A 16,464-nucleotide genomic window follows, 5' to 3' on the forward strand; every position below is an offset into this window, starting at 1 on the left:
ATTTGCTATCCAATCTGCTGCTGAGTTGGCTTCTCTGAAGACATGATTAATTTCCCAAGTGTCGAAGAAGGCGAGGAGATGCTTAATGTCTTGAATGATGTTATGAATTTTCCACGGAGGAGTGTACTTTCCTTTAATAGAATTGATGACAAGAAGATTATCACCTTCGATCTGAATGTGAGAAATGTTGAGCCGACGAGCTTCTTGGAGACCCTTGTGGAGGGTGATAGCTTCAGCCATGAACGCCTGAGTCTGGCCAAGATTAAAGGTGCAGGTCGAGACCGGGTTGCCTGCACTGTTGCGGATGATAATTCCTGCTGCTGCTGAAGTAGTTTTACTGGAGCCGTCAAAATTGAGTTTGAAGTAACCTGATGGAGGGGGGTGCCAGCGAACCAAGATAAGGGGGGAAGGAGGAGAGGGAGAAGTGGAGGGATGAGGGGTGAAAGGGGTGCCCGTGAGCTGGTGATGGTCTAGAAGGAGACGACATTACCATTCGTGGTAAGCCGAGCTGGCTTGGTGGAACACTCTATAGGGGTTAAAGGAAGCGTTTTTTAAAATACAATTGTTCCTTTCTTTCCATAGCGACCATATGAGGAAGGAGAATTTGCATATGGAAGAAGAGTAATTTTTGAGGGAATTTATGTTGTCAAGTATATCATGTGAGACCGAGTAGTAATCGAGCAATTTCTTAGTTAAAGGCAGGTTCCACACTAGTTTGGCCGAAGGGCATTGCATAAATAGATGATTAATAGTTTCAATATAAGTTTCGCATAGAGGACACACATCGAAGGGAAGAATATTCCTTTATGCAACGTGTCACGAACTGGAATACTATTGTGGCATATTTGCCATAAGAAGACGGCAATCTTAGGTGGGATGTCTAATTTCCAGATCCAGGTGTGGTTCCATTTTTGAGGAAAGGGATCCAACCCATGAGCTAACCAAGAGGCAGATTTAACAGAAAAGTCCCCGGATAAAGTAGTCCCCCAGATTGGGGTATCAGCTATATTAGAAATAGGAATAGGGAGACCTTGGATTTTCAAGACTAAAGAAGGGGGGACCATAATTGCTAGTTTAGAATGATCTCATTCATGATTGGAAAGGATAAAATCAGAGACAAGGAGGGAAGTATTAACATCATTAATATTCAAATTCAGGTAATTGAGAAGGTTATCCTGCACTGCCCAGTTGTCTAACCAGAAATTGATTGAAGAGCCATTTCCGATTTTCCAACGAATTCCTTTGCGAAGAATTTCTCTTTGACTAAGGATATGTTTCTAGATAGAGGAGTCTTTTGGTTTAGGAACATACTAAAAAAAGGTTGTGTTTGTAAGATATTTTTTCTTAATCAAGGAGACCCAAAGGCTTTCATCATTTTGGAGGATTTTCCATCCAAGTTTTGCTAAAAAGGCTTGGTTAAGCGGCCTCGTTCTTCGAAGACCCAAACCCCCCATATTTTTAGGTTGGCATATTTTATTCCACGAAATAAGAGGAGTATGGGTTGAAGTCGGGGATTGTTTCCAGAAGAAATTATGATGGATAGAATCTAGATTAGAGCAGGTCTTTTGAGGAAGAAGGAAGGAAGAACAGGCATAAGCTGGAAGGGCCTCAAGATTACTTTGGATTAGAATGGTTCTACCTGCTTTCGAAAGAAAATTAGCATGCCATAAATTGATACGCGAGATATTCTTTTGGAGAAGGGTCGAGTAGTCTGCTTTTGTCGGTTTGAAGGAAGAAAATGAGCACCGAGATACCTTCCCAAGGAAGAAGATTTGGTCATCGAGAAATTTCCGACAAGAATATTCCGACGAGCAGAATCAATCTTTTTTGAGAAGATAATTGATGACTTATGAAAATTGACTAATTGTCCTGACATATTGCAAAAGTTATTAATTAACATTTTTAGATGGTTCGTAGATGAGGATGTTGCTTTAACGAAAAGGAGGTTGTCGTCCGCAAAAAGGAGACAAGGAATTTTGGGAGTAAGTGGTGCGAGGCGAATTCCAATGCCCGTTCTTGGAAGTGTACTACTTCTTGTGAGCATAATGGTAAAAACTTCCATGCAAATAAGGAAGAGATAAAGAGATAGAGGATCTCCTTGCCGAATGCCTCTTGAGGGAGTGAAATGTTCCGTGGTGGAACCATTAATTTTGAGGGAGTACGATACTGTAGTAACACATGCTTTTACCCACTGAATCCATTGGTTTGGAAATCCGAAAGAAGAAAGCGTGGCCCATAGGAAATCCCATTCAATCCTGTCATAGGTCTTTTCCATGTCTAATTTGAGGGCACACCAACCTACTTTAGAGGTTGATTTTTGGAAGGTATTTAAAATTTTTTGGGCAATCAAGAGGTTATCATGAATGGATCGCTCCGCTGTAAAGGCGTTTTGGAAGGGGCTGATATGATGCTGTAGAATTGGTCTTAATCTACTGACTAAAAGCTTAGAGATTGCTTTATACATAGTATTGCAGAGGCTAATAGGTCTAAAATGATTGGGGTTCTCTGGATTGTCATTTTTCGGAATGAGGGCGATTATGGTGTGATTTAGAGCTTTGGGAATTTTGCCATGAAAGAAAAAGCTTTGAACGGCCGTAGTAACCTCATTGCCGATTATTGGCCAATAAGCTTTAAAGAATTGGGGGCCAAAGCCGTCCGAGCCTGGTGATTTAAGGGAATCCATGGAGAAAAAAGCTTTTGCTTTAACTCAATATCTAAAAAGGGTTTTAGTAATTCAGTCTGTTGATCCTGCGAGAGCCAGTTAGGCAGAAAAGAGAGATCAAGGTGCCTATTGGGATCAGAAGAGGATAAGAAGCGATTTTTAAAGGAGTGCAAAAGAATGTTTTTGATAGAGGACGGGTCAGATTCCCATTGTCCTAGGTCATTTTGTAATCGAAAAATTGAGTTCCTAGCCGATTGGGATTTAATTTTCTGGTGAAAGAACCTAGAGTTCCTATCGCCTTGAGTGAGCCATTTTTTCGAATTGAAGGATTTCCATGCTGATTGACCGAAAACTAGAAGTTTTTCTCTTTGCTTAATCATTCTTAATAAGTGATCATGTAAAATTTTGTTTTAAGGCTGAGAAATTAGGCGGGTTTGAATATCCAGTAGTTTTTCATTATTCTTTTGTAGCTTGGCAATATTGTTCCCATATTTGACTTTGGCCCATTCCCGTAGGCTAATTTTGATAGCAGAAAGTTTATCACGGATCCTGAAAAACCGAGACCCTTCTCTACGTTTATTCCATTCTTTGCGAACGATTTTATGGGAATCTTGGTCGAGGGTCCACATATTGTTGAAACGAAAAAGACGGTTTGAGTTCGAAGTACCGTAGTTTGAGTCAAAAATAACAGGAGCATGGTCCGATACAGAGAAGATTCCATATTTGACAATGCTTTTGGGAAAGAGATTAGAGAACTGTGCATCCAAAACGGCGCGATCAATGCGTTATAAGAGCAAATTGTCTTGATTTGACTTCCAAGAGTAAGCCCTTTGAAGACAAGGAATATCTAAGGCATTTGTACTTGTAAGGAAAGAAGGCAATCGTTTACACTGATGAGATTGGATAGGATTTCCCCCGAGTTTATCATCCGAAGAAAGGAGTTCATTAAAATCCCTGATAAGGAGCCAAGGCATTGAAATATTAGTATAGAAGGAAAAGAGTTCATCCCAAAAGGGGGATTTATCCTCCTCCTTTGCTGGGCAATAAACTCCGGAAACCAAAATGGTGGTGTTTGTTGGTTTAAAAAGGATAGTGAAGTGGGCACATCTATCTGTGAGAGTTGAGCTAAGGACTTTAATATTATCGTTATTCCATAGGATCCAAATACCCCCACAATGGTTAATGGGGTCAATGATAAGATGATTTTGAAATCGGGTTGCTTTAACGATTGCTTGACTATTAATATTATTCGTTAGAGTTTCTAAAATAAAACATACATCTGGTTTTTCCTGTTGTTTAAGATTCATAAGTTCCGCTATTGCATGATCTCTTTTACCACCACGAATATTCCAAGCACAAACTTTCATTGATTAAATCTTGAAGTTGTTTCGGTTTAAACGTTTCCAGACGACCTCTCTAAGAGAAGGTACTTGATTCTGTAATTCATATGATAAAGCATCACCCAAAGGGGATTTAAAAATACATAAAGAGATGAGGAAAAAAACACATAACAAGGCGGATTTTAAAATCTGGTTCCGATAAAGAGCAAGCTCCTTAGGCGAGTCAGTAGCGGAGTTAAAACTCCGATTCACAAAAATGAAAACCATATTCAAAATGAGAAGAACCCTTAAGGGTTTAGAGGCCTTATACATGTTAGGAATTAAAAAGGGGGCTGAAAGCCCAAATTGAATGTAAATACAAGGCGTAGCATAAGTTTTAATAATCCCCCCAGCACGAATTGGAGACCCGAAATGAAGATGCCATAGCAGAAACATCTCAAGTCCAATAACAATAAATAACGAGTCTGCAAAAGAACGAAGGTACGAGTTTGGGTTAGAAAATACCAACAACCAGTGAAGGGTAACCCAGAAATTTCCATAAGACATAATGACCCTATGCAAAGGAGGGGAGGGGCAAGCAAAATTGTTCTCAGGGCAAGAATGAAGGGCATTCTTAGTAGCATCATCGAACATGGGCTTATTAGAGGATGGAGACACACAATTAAGCTTCGACCATACAAGGAGCATCCTAGAAATTGGGTACCTCAACTCGCAAGGGAGCTCAGATTGGGACCCAAAACCTGCTGAATAAGCATACCACGGAAAGGCAACAGGGGCATTGTACGAAGTATGAGCATCAAGTAAATATAAGGCAACAACCTGAATTGCATGAGCTAAGTAGGTTGGGACATCCATATAAGAAACATAAGGCAACCAAAATGCGTACTGTGCACAAAAAAGGGGGACATAACATAACAAACTACATATTCATTAATCATCCTGCATTGGTGCCCAGAGACGAAGTACATGATTGAGATAAGTGCCAACATCAAACAGGAAATTAAAGAGCCTAAGCAACAAAAGGTACATCAACTAGAGAAAAGTAAACCAAGAATACAATAAGTAGGATGAAATCTAAAACGAGCTAAGCAAGAAGGTTGCAATGCTACAACCACCATCGAAAGAACCAGGAGCTGATGATTGATATGAATGTTAACCAGGCAACCACAAAAGTCTGGGCAAGAGAACCAGAAGCCAGCAAACGAACCAAAAAACCAAAGCAGGTCAAACATAACTTAAGTCATAAGAGAGGGGGGGGGGGGAGACTAGATGAGTCTCTCTTCCTCCTCTTTTGAAGGTCTAGCAGCCTTGGAGGCGTTCCGGGATTGAGAAAATCATCATGATCCTCCCAATTATCCAAGTCATCATCATCAATCATGTTGAAAGGAACATCATGTTTCTCAGGAGCAAGGCAAATATCACCTGATGGCAGCTCGATTTCAGGGACCACAATGCCAGAGTTCGGAATGACCGTACCCGAGGAAGTGTGATTGTCAATATCATTAACAAAACCATGGAGATCATGAACAAGCCCAGGGGGTTTGAGAGTGATCTTCTCTCCAGTAGTAACTTGGAAATCAGCTAGCTTTGAAAAAAGGGTTATTAACAGGAATCAGATCACCAGCAACAACAAGGTTCTCATCAGCAGATGGGGGTTTTGTAGTCACAGGGGGAACATAAGGGTGAAACCTAGAACGATTACCCTTGACAAAAATACGAGGTTTGGCCCTTCTCTTGGGAAGGACATTACACCAATCTGAAGAACTGGATTTTTCAGGGTGGGTGGGAGCAGTTAAGGAAGCTGAATCAAATTTAGCTACAACCAACTCAAGGCATGGAGGGGGCTTGTTAGGGCAAGAATTCATGGTATGCTTAGGATCCCCACAGAGGGGACACACCTCCCACACACCCTCATAGGAAAGGAAATACTCATGAGATTGGTTCCCAAAGTTAAGAGTGATGGATCTCAGGACCGGTTTAGTGATGTTAAGATTAACACAGACTCTAGCAAACTGACCTTTTTCCACATTTTGTTGGGTAAACCTATCAAGTCTATAATAGGGTGACCAACACAAGACACAATTTGGTTAAGGTGCCTCCAGGCCCAGTATTCCGTAAGCAAGAAGGGAATCTTAATCCACTGGTCCACACTAGTAATACGACATAATTGAGCCCTAAACCCAGGATACCAAGGAACCAGCACGAAATTCAGACCTTGAACAAACCAGGGCCTACCATTCCAGACATCTAACTTAGTGAGAGGGTTATCAAACTGAATTAAGAACCAACCATTACCTAAATACCTGAACCTGATCTCACCCTTAGTGTTGTTCCACTCTTTATTGAGTCTAGCAATGATAGCAGCCTGAGGAATGAACTCACCCCAAGCCCTCCCATAAAAGAAAGATTTTTCCATTAAAGAGATTTCATCATCAGACAGAGTAGGAGCATTCAGAGATATCACAGCGAGAGATTCACTGTGAACCTCTGTAGGGATAGTGTGTGAAGTGTGCGAAGGTGGGGAATTGGGAGCATCAATATAATTGTGACTTCCCACAGATTCTGCATCGGAGTATAATTGGGAGGATCATGATGATTTTCTCAATCCCGGAACGCCTCCAAGGCTGCTAGTCCTTCAAAAGAGGAGGAAGAGAGACTCATCTAGTCTTTCCCCCCCTCCTCTCCTATGACTTAAGTTATGTTTGACCTGCATTGGTTTTTTGGTTCGTTTGCTGGCTTCTGGTTCTCTTGCCCAGACTTTTGTGGTTGCCTGGTTAACATTCCTATTTTCATATTATGTTCATTTAACTTAAGAGAAATTGCAACCGAGTTTAAAAATAAATAGACTCAAGCAATGTTCGTCTAGGAGGTTATATATTTAAAAAATGAGTCACTTGTAAATCGAATTGAGTTAACAAATTATATTTCTTCGCTTGGATCCCTTTAAGCCGGGTAAAATTTAAATTGAAGCAAACGGATTGTTCAGATCGGAATAGGGACGGAGGGAGTATGAGGAAACAGGGATTCGTACCTGCAACATATTGCACATAAAGCCTCAATTTTAATTAGAGCTGGCAAACGTGTCGTGTCGTGTCGTGTCGGGTCGTATTCGTGTTCGTGTCGAATATAAACGGATTGGAAAACCTTAACACTAACCCGACCTGTTCAATAAACGTGTCGTGTAGTGTTGACCTATTTAACTAATTAATCGTGTCAGAAACTCTTGACACTAACCCCTTTTTTTCGTGCTCGGTTCTTGCCGTGTTGTCTTATTTGTTCAATAAAGTTGGCTCCATTTTTCACCGAACATATTAAATTACTAGTTGTTTTTTCTAGGCGGTTTAAGTCGTGTCAGTTTCGTATTGAGAATCTCACTACCCGACCCATCTAATTAAACGTGTCGCGTCGTGTTGACTCGTATCATTAAACGGGTCGTAAATCCTCGACATTAACCCATTTTTTTCGTTTCTGCTTCGTGTCGTATTATCCTGTCCTATCAGATTTTACCAGCTCTAATCTTAACCATTAGACCAATATACACCTCATTGTCACTTTGCTTTGTTTTTATAATTGTTTTGTAGTCTGTGTAGGACCCAAATATTGTAGGCACGAACACCATTAGCAAAAATAAAGCTGCTGCTTGGCGGGCAAAACCTCTGTGATCTTTCGACTATTCCTCAAACACAACACACTCCACACTGTCCTCCCTTTCTCTCTCCTAACTTCGCAAATCATCCCCAGAAAACCTCAAATTGCCACAAAAATGGTGACACGAAGGTTAGCTGAAGTATCTACCAGCGATGACGAGGGCGCTCCCAAGCCTTCCAGCAGCGAAGACGATACTCTTTCCCTTCATAAACGCCGTGACCGCCGCAGTCGCACCATCCGCCGCCGAGCGCCGCTGTCTCCATCTCCGCCTCCCAAGCGTCGCAAGAAGGTTCAGATTCACGACGAAGACGACGATGAAGATGCACAAGAAGCCGGAATTCATGAGAAGGAAGTTGATGACGAGGAGGAGGAGGAAGAGGAAGAAGAGGCTGTTCAGGAGGATGCGAGACCCATTGGGGAAGCCATTAAGGTCTCGGGTAAAGGTAGAGGTCATAAGAAGCACTACAAGGAGTTTGAATTCGACGGTAATCGGTTTGAGTTGGTGAGTTTTCATTTTCTCTCACCTCTTTTTTTACGCAATTTTTAATCTTTTGTCTTGTAATTGATGTTTGATTTGGGTGGGAATCGCGAAATCGTGTTTGTGAGTGGTGTTGTTGAGGAATTGGTGAATAATTGGTGAATGTGATGTTTATTTAGGGGTTTTAGGGTTAGGTTTTATTTTGGTTTTCGTGAAATTATCTGAATAATAATTATTGGATGACATGTTAGTGATGCTTCTGTATATAATGGTCGTAGTTTTGAGCTAATTTCGTTTAGTTAATTTGATTTCTGGCTGTTTCCGATTATAGTTGAATGATGATGGATGGATGGATCCGTGTCAATTATTGTTTCATGGTATCGTAGTTCAAGGATTGCAATATGAGAATAATTTGATAGAAACAGATGGAATTAGTGGGATTTCAGTAAGGATAGACAATGGAGTCTTATTGAAATGCTGAGTAAGGATCTTATGTTTTCTCCCACATTTGTAACTTGTTGGTTTCGAAACATCTCCTGAAGCTTAAAGAGGTTGTCCTCTCTGCTTTCTGTTGTTCATATGTCGTGTTGTTTACATCCATTTATTGGGAATTGAATTATTTGAGAAAATATCTTATATGTCATGTTGTTATTGGGAGTTTATGAAGGTTTTGAAATTGTTAATTGATGTATTCATGCTTGAGTGGTTGTTTTTTTCTCAAAATAAGTTTGAGTAGAACACACCCTAAGTAAATATTGTGAAGCTTCGTCCTACCTTCTTCACCCTCTTTTTTTTGGAGGGATCGGGGGACTTCAAAAGTGAAACCAAATTCTATTCTCATGTATATTGTCAATTTTGCATGCAGGAGGATCCCGTGCTATTGACTCCAGAGGATAAGAGCCAGAAACCTTATGTGGCAATCATCAAGGTAAATTTTTATTAGTGCATTGGATGATATATGTATTGTTGGTTTGAACTCATAATAAGCCCATGTATTAGGACAAAGAAATTGTGTTAGCTTTATATTTTATAAGATCTGTGCAACTGGATTTCTGACTTCGCTTTCTGGAGTTGTGGATGTTATTTGGTTCTCGAAATCCCTTCTTTTTGTAATCTTGAACTTTGTTTTTACCCCCCTTACCAGTCAACACTTTTCATATTCCTTTGGGTTGGGGTTAGGGTTTGTGTGCTTGTGGTGTCAATTCATTTGAAATGAAAGGAAAACGTGTGTTCCAATTTGTGGTATTTTACCCTACACTGGATTAAGTAAAAAAAGAGGGGGAACTTAAGTTGTTTTGAACTCGATGATGACAGACCTTTTTCCTTACAAGTTCTTGGTAATGGAGGGCGTCTGCACTATTTGCGTCCAAATCAATGCTCTACATGGGATACTCTATATAATGAAATTTATTCTGCTGTCCTGTCCGCTTAGTGTAGGCAGCATCCAGTGACCCATGTTCTTAATCCTTGAGTTCAGAATTATATACTCCGTAATATAGATGAACTCAAATGTATCTTGTTACTTGTTCTGTTTACAACAATAGTCCAGTATTTTTTTCCACACTGTAGCAGAGTAGGGGGATCTAGTTGTTTACAACCTCACTTCCTAACTAGTGAAAGAATAATAAAATGACTTTCCTTGTTCGATTAAGCTCGAAAGATGGGAGTATGTTCAATGTTTACTCCTTTCACGACTGATAAGTTCTTGCACTTCATGTGAAGGGTTAGGTCCGTCAGGATCAGTTTTTTTCATCCCGTTTCACAATCTACCTTAGTGCAATTTTGGTATTGACTTTTAGTGTTGATGTTTATTGTGCAAATGCAATGTGTGGCACTTGGAGTTGCGTCGATAGGAAAACACCTCCCTGCTGTTCAGATTGTTCACATTTCCTCAACCATGAGTGATTTGGAATATAAAGTCGGGAGACTCAGGATCCTATGAGAATTATTTCTAGATCTACACCTGTGTCTTATTTGTCTGCATATTATTTCGTTATCATGGGCTGATCCTTTCATCCCATCAATAATAAAACCATGGTGAATTTGGTAGTTCTTTCTCTACCATTTATTAGAAGTATCAGAAAGAATATTCTTGGTTCCTACTTCTAGTACTTTATACTTTAATTTTTTTATTTTTTTATTTTTATAAATGTGTTAAGAGTTTCTCTTCCTTCTTAGCTTAAGTCCCTGCATCCTAGTTCTTCCATAGCACTTTCATTCTTCAATCTTCACCAACTTAACGTGATTAATCTTAAAGTGATGATGTGATAAGTTGATAACAAATGGAGAAGCCAGAATATCAAGGTTGAGGGGGCTAAATTGATGAATTATGTTCAATAATTATGACTAAAGAATCATTAACATTTATTTGAAATTGTTGTATACTTGTACTACATTACAAGCTCTAATTTGGTTTAATAAATTAGACTTTGTTTTTTCCCTTATGGATCACATCTTTATGACAATCAAAGTCTTTTTCCTAACCAACGACCAAATATAGAACCATTTTGAGGAACCTTAGGTAGCAAGCTTTAATAGGGGTAACAGCTCCCTTGCTTCCTCTGCCCATGAGCGTCAAAGTCTGATGAGATTGGGTCACAAGATGGTGATAACATAAGCCATAGGATCTCAATTCTCAAACACATTTTGACCTAAATAATATTATGTAATCATTAGTTCTGTAGGCTTCACCTTTTAGTTGTGCTAACATTAGTCTTGCTTCTGGGACACCGCAACAAAAGGGTTTTGAAAGGGGTGTTGGTAATTATGTATTGCTGTGACGTTTCTTGTTTTGTACTTTGTATGAACTGCAAAGCATAATTAATTGCTTGATTAAAATTACCCCCTTTTGAACCATATTTTTGTTGCAGGAAATAACTCAGAACAAAAAAGGGAACATGATGGTCACTGGACAGTGGTTCTACCGCCCTGAAGAAGCTGACAGGAAAGGTGGTGGAAGTTGGGAGGCCCGTGATACGAGAGAGCTTTTCTACAGTTTCCACCGTGATGATGTTCCTGCAGAGTCTGTGATGCACAAGTGCGTAGTTCATTTTGTGCCATTAAATAAGCAGCTACCTAATCGCAAACAACATCCTGGGTTCATCGTACAGAAGGTGTATGACACCGTAGAGAAGAAGCTGTGGAGGCTCACTGATAAAGATTATGAGGATGGTAAACAAGAAGAAATTGATGTCTTGGTGCAGAAAACAATTTCTCGTCTTGGAGATATTCCTGACGTTGAGGCAGACGATATTCCTACGGTTCAGTTGGAGGAGTTGGTAAGAAACAAGAGAATGCTGAAGAAACGGCACCTATCTCCGATTGATGTGTCAAACGAGGATGAAGGGTCACTCAAGTCTCCTAGAGTTGAGACCCCAGGAAGCTATGTTGCCAATGCATCCAAATACTACACCATCTTGGCTGAAGCAAAAGCGCTGACAAAGGATGTACCGCGAGATAAATGGCTGGAAAAGCTTCTCCAAGGAGTTGAGTCTGTATGTTCTTCGACTGACAATGTGCAAGGAGAAAATAGAGGAACAAGTGGAGCCAATACCATTAACCATTCTAATGGTGATTTGGATTCCCGAGAAGAAAGTATAAAGGTAGGTTCAATTCTTTTAGATTTTCATGGTTTTAGAGCCGAATGCACATTTAAAGAGGGGAGAGGAACATAAATTGACAGAGAGAGGAAGGGAAGGAGAGAGAGAGAGAGAGAGTTTGTTAGATAGTCCATTTTTTTTGGTAATTCAATTTTGAAATTTGTTCACACCTTATTAACTAAGGGTGATATTAGGCCGAGTTGGAGCTTGAGCTTGCAAGCTCAAATTTGAACTCGAGCTTGTTGAGCATGAAATTTCCAAGCTTGGTTTGACTTATAACTCAACTCGAGCTCAAACCTTGGTAACAAGCTCTAACCAATCAAATAATGTTTCAAGCCACTAAATCCCTATCTCAAGTAATGGCTAGACAGCTAGTCATCTGAAATTTTCATTAGCATTTTGTTAAATCTATGTTATTCTATAGCTCTACTTTAAATTTGTTTCATATGTTTAAGCTTGGTTGCCAGGATTCCGAGCCTAGCCTAGCCTAGCTTGGGCTTTAAAGGTCTTAATTACTGCTCAATTTCAAGTCAATATTTGGACTGATTTGAGCTTGAGTAGCTTGCAATCATAATATTCACAGAATCATCATGATTTTTTTTACAGGGTATCAGTAGTTTTACATGGCCAGATTCTGCTGTTTCAGCCATTGTTGCTTTGGAGAAGGCCTCGCACGAGGCATTTATATCTGATTTTAGCAAATACAATCAGAAGATGAGGCAGCTGTCTTTCAATCTGAAGGTTAGTGTTATCTTCTTCCCTTAGATGGAAAGAGAGTCTGTTGCCTTACTCCGTGCACCTGCTGATATGACTATCAAATGTGTGTCTGCACAATTTGGTCCCCCCAGTACAATGGTTAATTATTTATGATTGTCAGAATGAAGCATGTTGTTTGAAGCAATAGTTCTTGGTTAGATCCAGTTGGTTCTTTGTGAAGCATATCTAGTTCCCAACGGTTTTCTCTTTTATGTGTCTTTACGTATTTAAATCCTAATGGTTTCCTCTTTTATGTGTCTTGCACACTGTATGAGTAATTGCACACTGTGTGGTTACTGTTGGCAAGTCATCTGCTTTTAGTGGGATGGAGTTCAGTCACCTATAGGCTATATTTATGCATGGGTTTAACAGTATCTTTGTTCTTTTCTTATTTTCAGGGCAAACTAGCCGGACGACTGTTGAGTGGAGAATTGGAACCTTTGAAAATTTTGAACATGACACCGACTGAACTAAAGGTATTTTTTTTTTCCGGGGGGGAATGATTAAATGTAATGTTTTCCATTTTTTTAGTAGATTAACGATTGTTTTTCCTTTCGTTAGTAAGCATCTCTTTTCCTAGGGGTGTAATAACTTAACTGCTTATGAGGTCAAATTCTCTAGGATGTGTATCTTATGTTGACAGTTTGTCTACTGCTCTGCAATTTAATATTGACGGAAGTCCATGATGGTCCTGTGCTACTTCTTGGCGTTGCAGTAGCATCCATATACACTCTTCCTTTCTGTTACTATTAGTTCACTGGTGTGTGTTCTGAAGTTAATACGTAGTACTAGCTAAGTTAAAAAAAATAGGTCAATGGTTGTTTTTAACATCACAATACACAAGGTAGATTGAATTGTCGGGTCTTTTCTCTTTAGATATTATATTTCCAACTTGGTATGCTAAGTCTTTCTTGTTTCTATGCAGGAGGGTTTAACTACAGAGGAAATAACTAGTAATCAGCCTGAGGAGGCAGCAAAAATGCAGGTTAATATTTATTGTTTCGGCAATATAGTGTTGTTTAGTCCGAACTTTCTCATAATCTTCTTATTATTTATCAAAATATTGTTTCCACTTTTGGAATTGCAGATGACTGATGCTCTCTGCACAAGGTGCAACGTGAGGAAAGTTGGTCTGGTAGATATCATACAAGCAGGTCACGGTGACCGCTATCAGGTCAGTATGATTTCTGAGCATTTAATTAATTATGTTAAACTTGTTCTATAAAAACATCATGTGTGTTTTTAGTTGTTTTTCTTTCCCTCAATTGTAGAAGAATATATTAATTATTTGTGATTGAAATCTTTGGTCTCTTAACCCTACGCCCACGTTTATTTTTCCGTTATTAGGAAATTTTGCCCTTTGTATTTGTTCAACTATGTGGTTTATTTGGCCTTATATGGTGTGGTTTTCTGCGATGAAGACGAAAATTGAACAGTAAATTTAATACGTGGTACTAGTTTCATGGTATTCTGATAGAATAGGCACCTTCAGATTGTGCAATTAGTATCTGTTTGGTGTTTGATCGTTTTTCCATTGTTCTTCGTATCAGAAGCAAGAGAAATATAATACTTGTATATGACTAGATAGAACCAAATGCCTGCAGTTGCTGTTATAATATGGCTAGGTAGAAGTGTAGAACCATCAATCGGTAGAATACAGTTTCCATGAAGCTAAACAATAACCCAATACTTCAAAGCATTTTGATGATGGAGACAGAGTCCGCTTTTCATTTGTTTCGGAATGACATGGTAATAGTGGGTTTTGATCCTCAGCGTCTCTTTACCCAATACTCATAAAGTAATAAAGTAACAATTAAATTAACCGGATATTCTGGAGGGAAAAAAAGAGTGGGGACAGTAACGGGGACAGAGTAGAGAGATTTACAGCAGGGAGGACAAGGAGGGAGTGAAATTGAAGTAAGGTTTGGGGGTTTGTGGGTTTTACTTTTCAGCCAAACTGTTGAGTCTTATGGCACATCCCTTGGTTTGAATACAACTATTTCCTCGATACGAGTTGATGAAACAAACAGGGCCTTGGTTATACTTTACTGGATTTGTTCCTTTTGTACTCTTCGGGGTTATATGGTCCATATTTTAACAAAATTAAATCTTCACACCTGAAAGGACTGAAGCAGATCGGAGGCCTGGTTATATAGGTGCGTAATTGTGTACATAGAGAACATGTATCCAGTTTTGTTTAATGTTACCTCATTCAGATATCTTGTTATGAATTCCTTGTATAAATTTCTATCCTTCTCTAATAACTGAACCAATTTCACTCTGACACATTGATGAAAGGATTAAATGTAGTCAAATGGCTGGCTTGTCCCTAATGAATGTTTCATCTTTATTATGGAGTATTTGTTGTGAGCAGTTGTTCATAGTCATTAAGGAGGGTAATTTTGTGGACCTCCTTTCACTATGAATCCTCACTCGCCCTTGATTTGGCAACGAAATTTGCGTAGTCTGGATTCATTTTTAACTTTAATTTTATATAAGCTGGATTAATTGTTTACATTCCTTGATAAATTGCAGTTGGAGTGTGTTGCTTGCGGTAATCACTGGTATGCGTCTAGAGACGAGGCAGCTATGCTGACAATTGATGGTCCCAGTGCTGGTCCTAGTGTTGGTAGCGCACCATGGGCTACAACAAAATTTGAAAATGTAGGAAAAAAGAAGCTGGTTAGTCCTCGCGATACAGACAAGGCAGATGCTACTAAAAAACCCGTTGAAGCTTCCGCACCAATTCTAGAGACTCAGAAATCAATCAACAAGTCCAAGAGTGACGGCATAACATCTCCTAGAAATCCCAAGTAGCTAATGTATATGGACAGAATCATCGATGTAAAGCTTTGTATATATACTAGTTAGTCCGTACGACAGTTTACATAGCCATGGGAGCCCATAGTTCAGCACATCAGCTCCAGAATATACCGCAATTGCGACTCGGGTTAGGGCCTCTACTGTTACAAGAGCAACGGCCCTAGAATTCATTGGTAATACCATTAAATGGTGTAAAGAAGTACTAGATATCTTCTTTGTTATTATTACACTGTTTTTCTAACCATACCAAAGTCAATTATGTTCACCATGAATATTATGCAGTTGATATTAACTGGCTTTATTTTTCCCGCTTACAAACCGCAAGCCATTACTATCATCTTCACTTTAAATAACTTTCAATTATCAACGGGAATTCTGAGAATGGTCCATGTTGGTGTGGGGCCAGATTATAAGGTTCTTCCCTTTAGTTTGACTACCCTTCTTCCCTGCCACTGTTTAATTCTCAAGTGTCCGATTAGCCTATTGTTTGGCATATAACTCACTGTGTTCTCTGAAATCCTCATTTATAGAATACCCTTCATTGAGGGTAATTTTACCTAAAAGGTCAGGACTAATAATCGCATGTCCACATCTAAAGATGGATGTGGGCCGGGCTGGCCCGAAGCCCGGCCCGGTACAAAAAAGCTCGGTCCTGCCTGAGCACGGAAAAGCCAGGCCCGACATGGACATGAAGTTGTGGGCCGGGCCTAGGCCTTAATTTTTTTGGAAAAAGCACGACAAGGCACGGCACGACTCGATCCGAAGCTACAAATCAAGCTAAATTTAGTAAAATTAGCCTTAGGCACGACGGGTCGGCACGATACGAAAGCATGTGGGCTCGGGTCCTATTTTGAACTTTTCGGCCCGATACCATAAAATGTGGGCCTATGTGGGCCCGACCCTGTTAGGCCCATGGGGTCAGCCCGGCCCATGGCTATCTTTATCCATATCTAGCTATCTAATTAGCTGCTCGATTTTATTGTCCGAACAATGTTTGCTTCTTAATTTGACGATTGTATCCGTATAAAGAAATACAACTACCTCCGTCTCTTTTTGTTCTTTACGTTTGGTATTTTTCACGCGTTTTAACGATTAATTAATTTGCATCGAGATTCCTCAAGTTTTTTATTTAAACAAGATAAATTACGTTTATTTAGA

General features: G+C 39.6%; 1 protein-coding gene across 1 annotated transcript; it reads left to right on the forward strand.

Moving 5' to 3' along the window:
• Positions 1–7,602: 7,602 nt before the first annotated feature.
• LOC110778703 (uncharacterized) lies at positions 7,603–15,624 on the forward strand. The gene is made up of 8 exons (XM_021983259.2): positions 7,603–8,152; positions 8,994–9,056; positions 10,999–11,730; positions 12,334–12,468; positions 12,882–12,959; positions 13,409–13,468; positions 13,571–13,657; positions 15,019–15,624. Exons 1-8 carry the CDS (start codon positions 7,766–7,768, stop codon positions 15,298–15,300), a joined length of 1,824 nt encoding a protein of 607 aa, XP_021838951.1. The 5' UTR covers positions 7,603–7,765; the 3' UTR covers positions 15,301–15,624.
• The last annotated feature ends 840 nt before the right edge of the window (positions 15,625–16,464 follow it).

Source organism: Spinacia oleracea, chromosome 6 (genome assembly GCF_020520425.1).
Source record: "Spinacia oleracea cultivar Varoflay chromosome 6, BTI_SOV_V1, whole genome shotgun sequence".
NCBI lineage: Eukaryota > Viridiplantae > Streptophyta > Magnoliopsida > Caryophyllales > Amaranthaceae > Spinacia > Spinacia oleracea.

Bases quoted from the DNA above. Each gene is read 5' to 3' on its own strand.
- LOC110778703 (XM_021983259.2), top strand. From the start codon at position 7,766: ATGGTGACACGAAGGTTAGCTGAAGTATCTACCAGCGATGACGAGGGC. The intron at 11,731-12,333 runs GTAGGTTCAATT...TTTTTTTTACAG, and splicing joins CCCGAGAAGAAAGTATAAAG to GGTATCAGTAGTTTTACATG. The intron at 13,658-15,018 runs GTCAGTATGATT...GATAAATTGCAG, and splicing joins GTCACGGTGACCGCTATCAG to TTGGAGTGTGTTGCTTGCGG.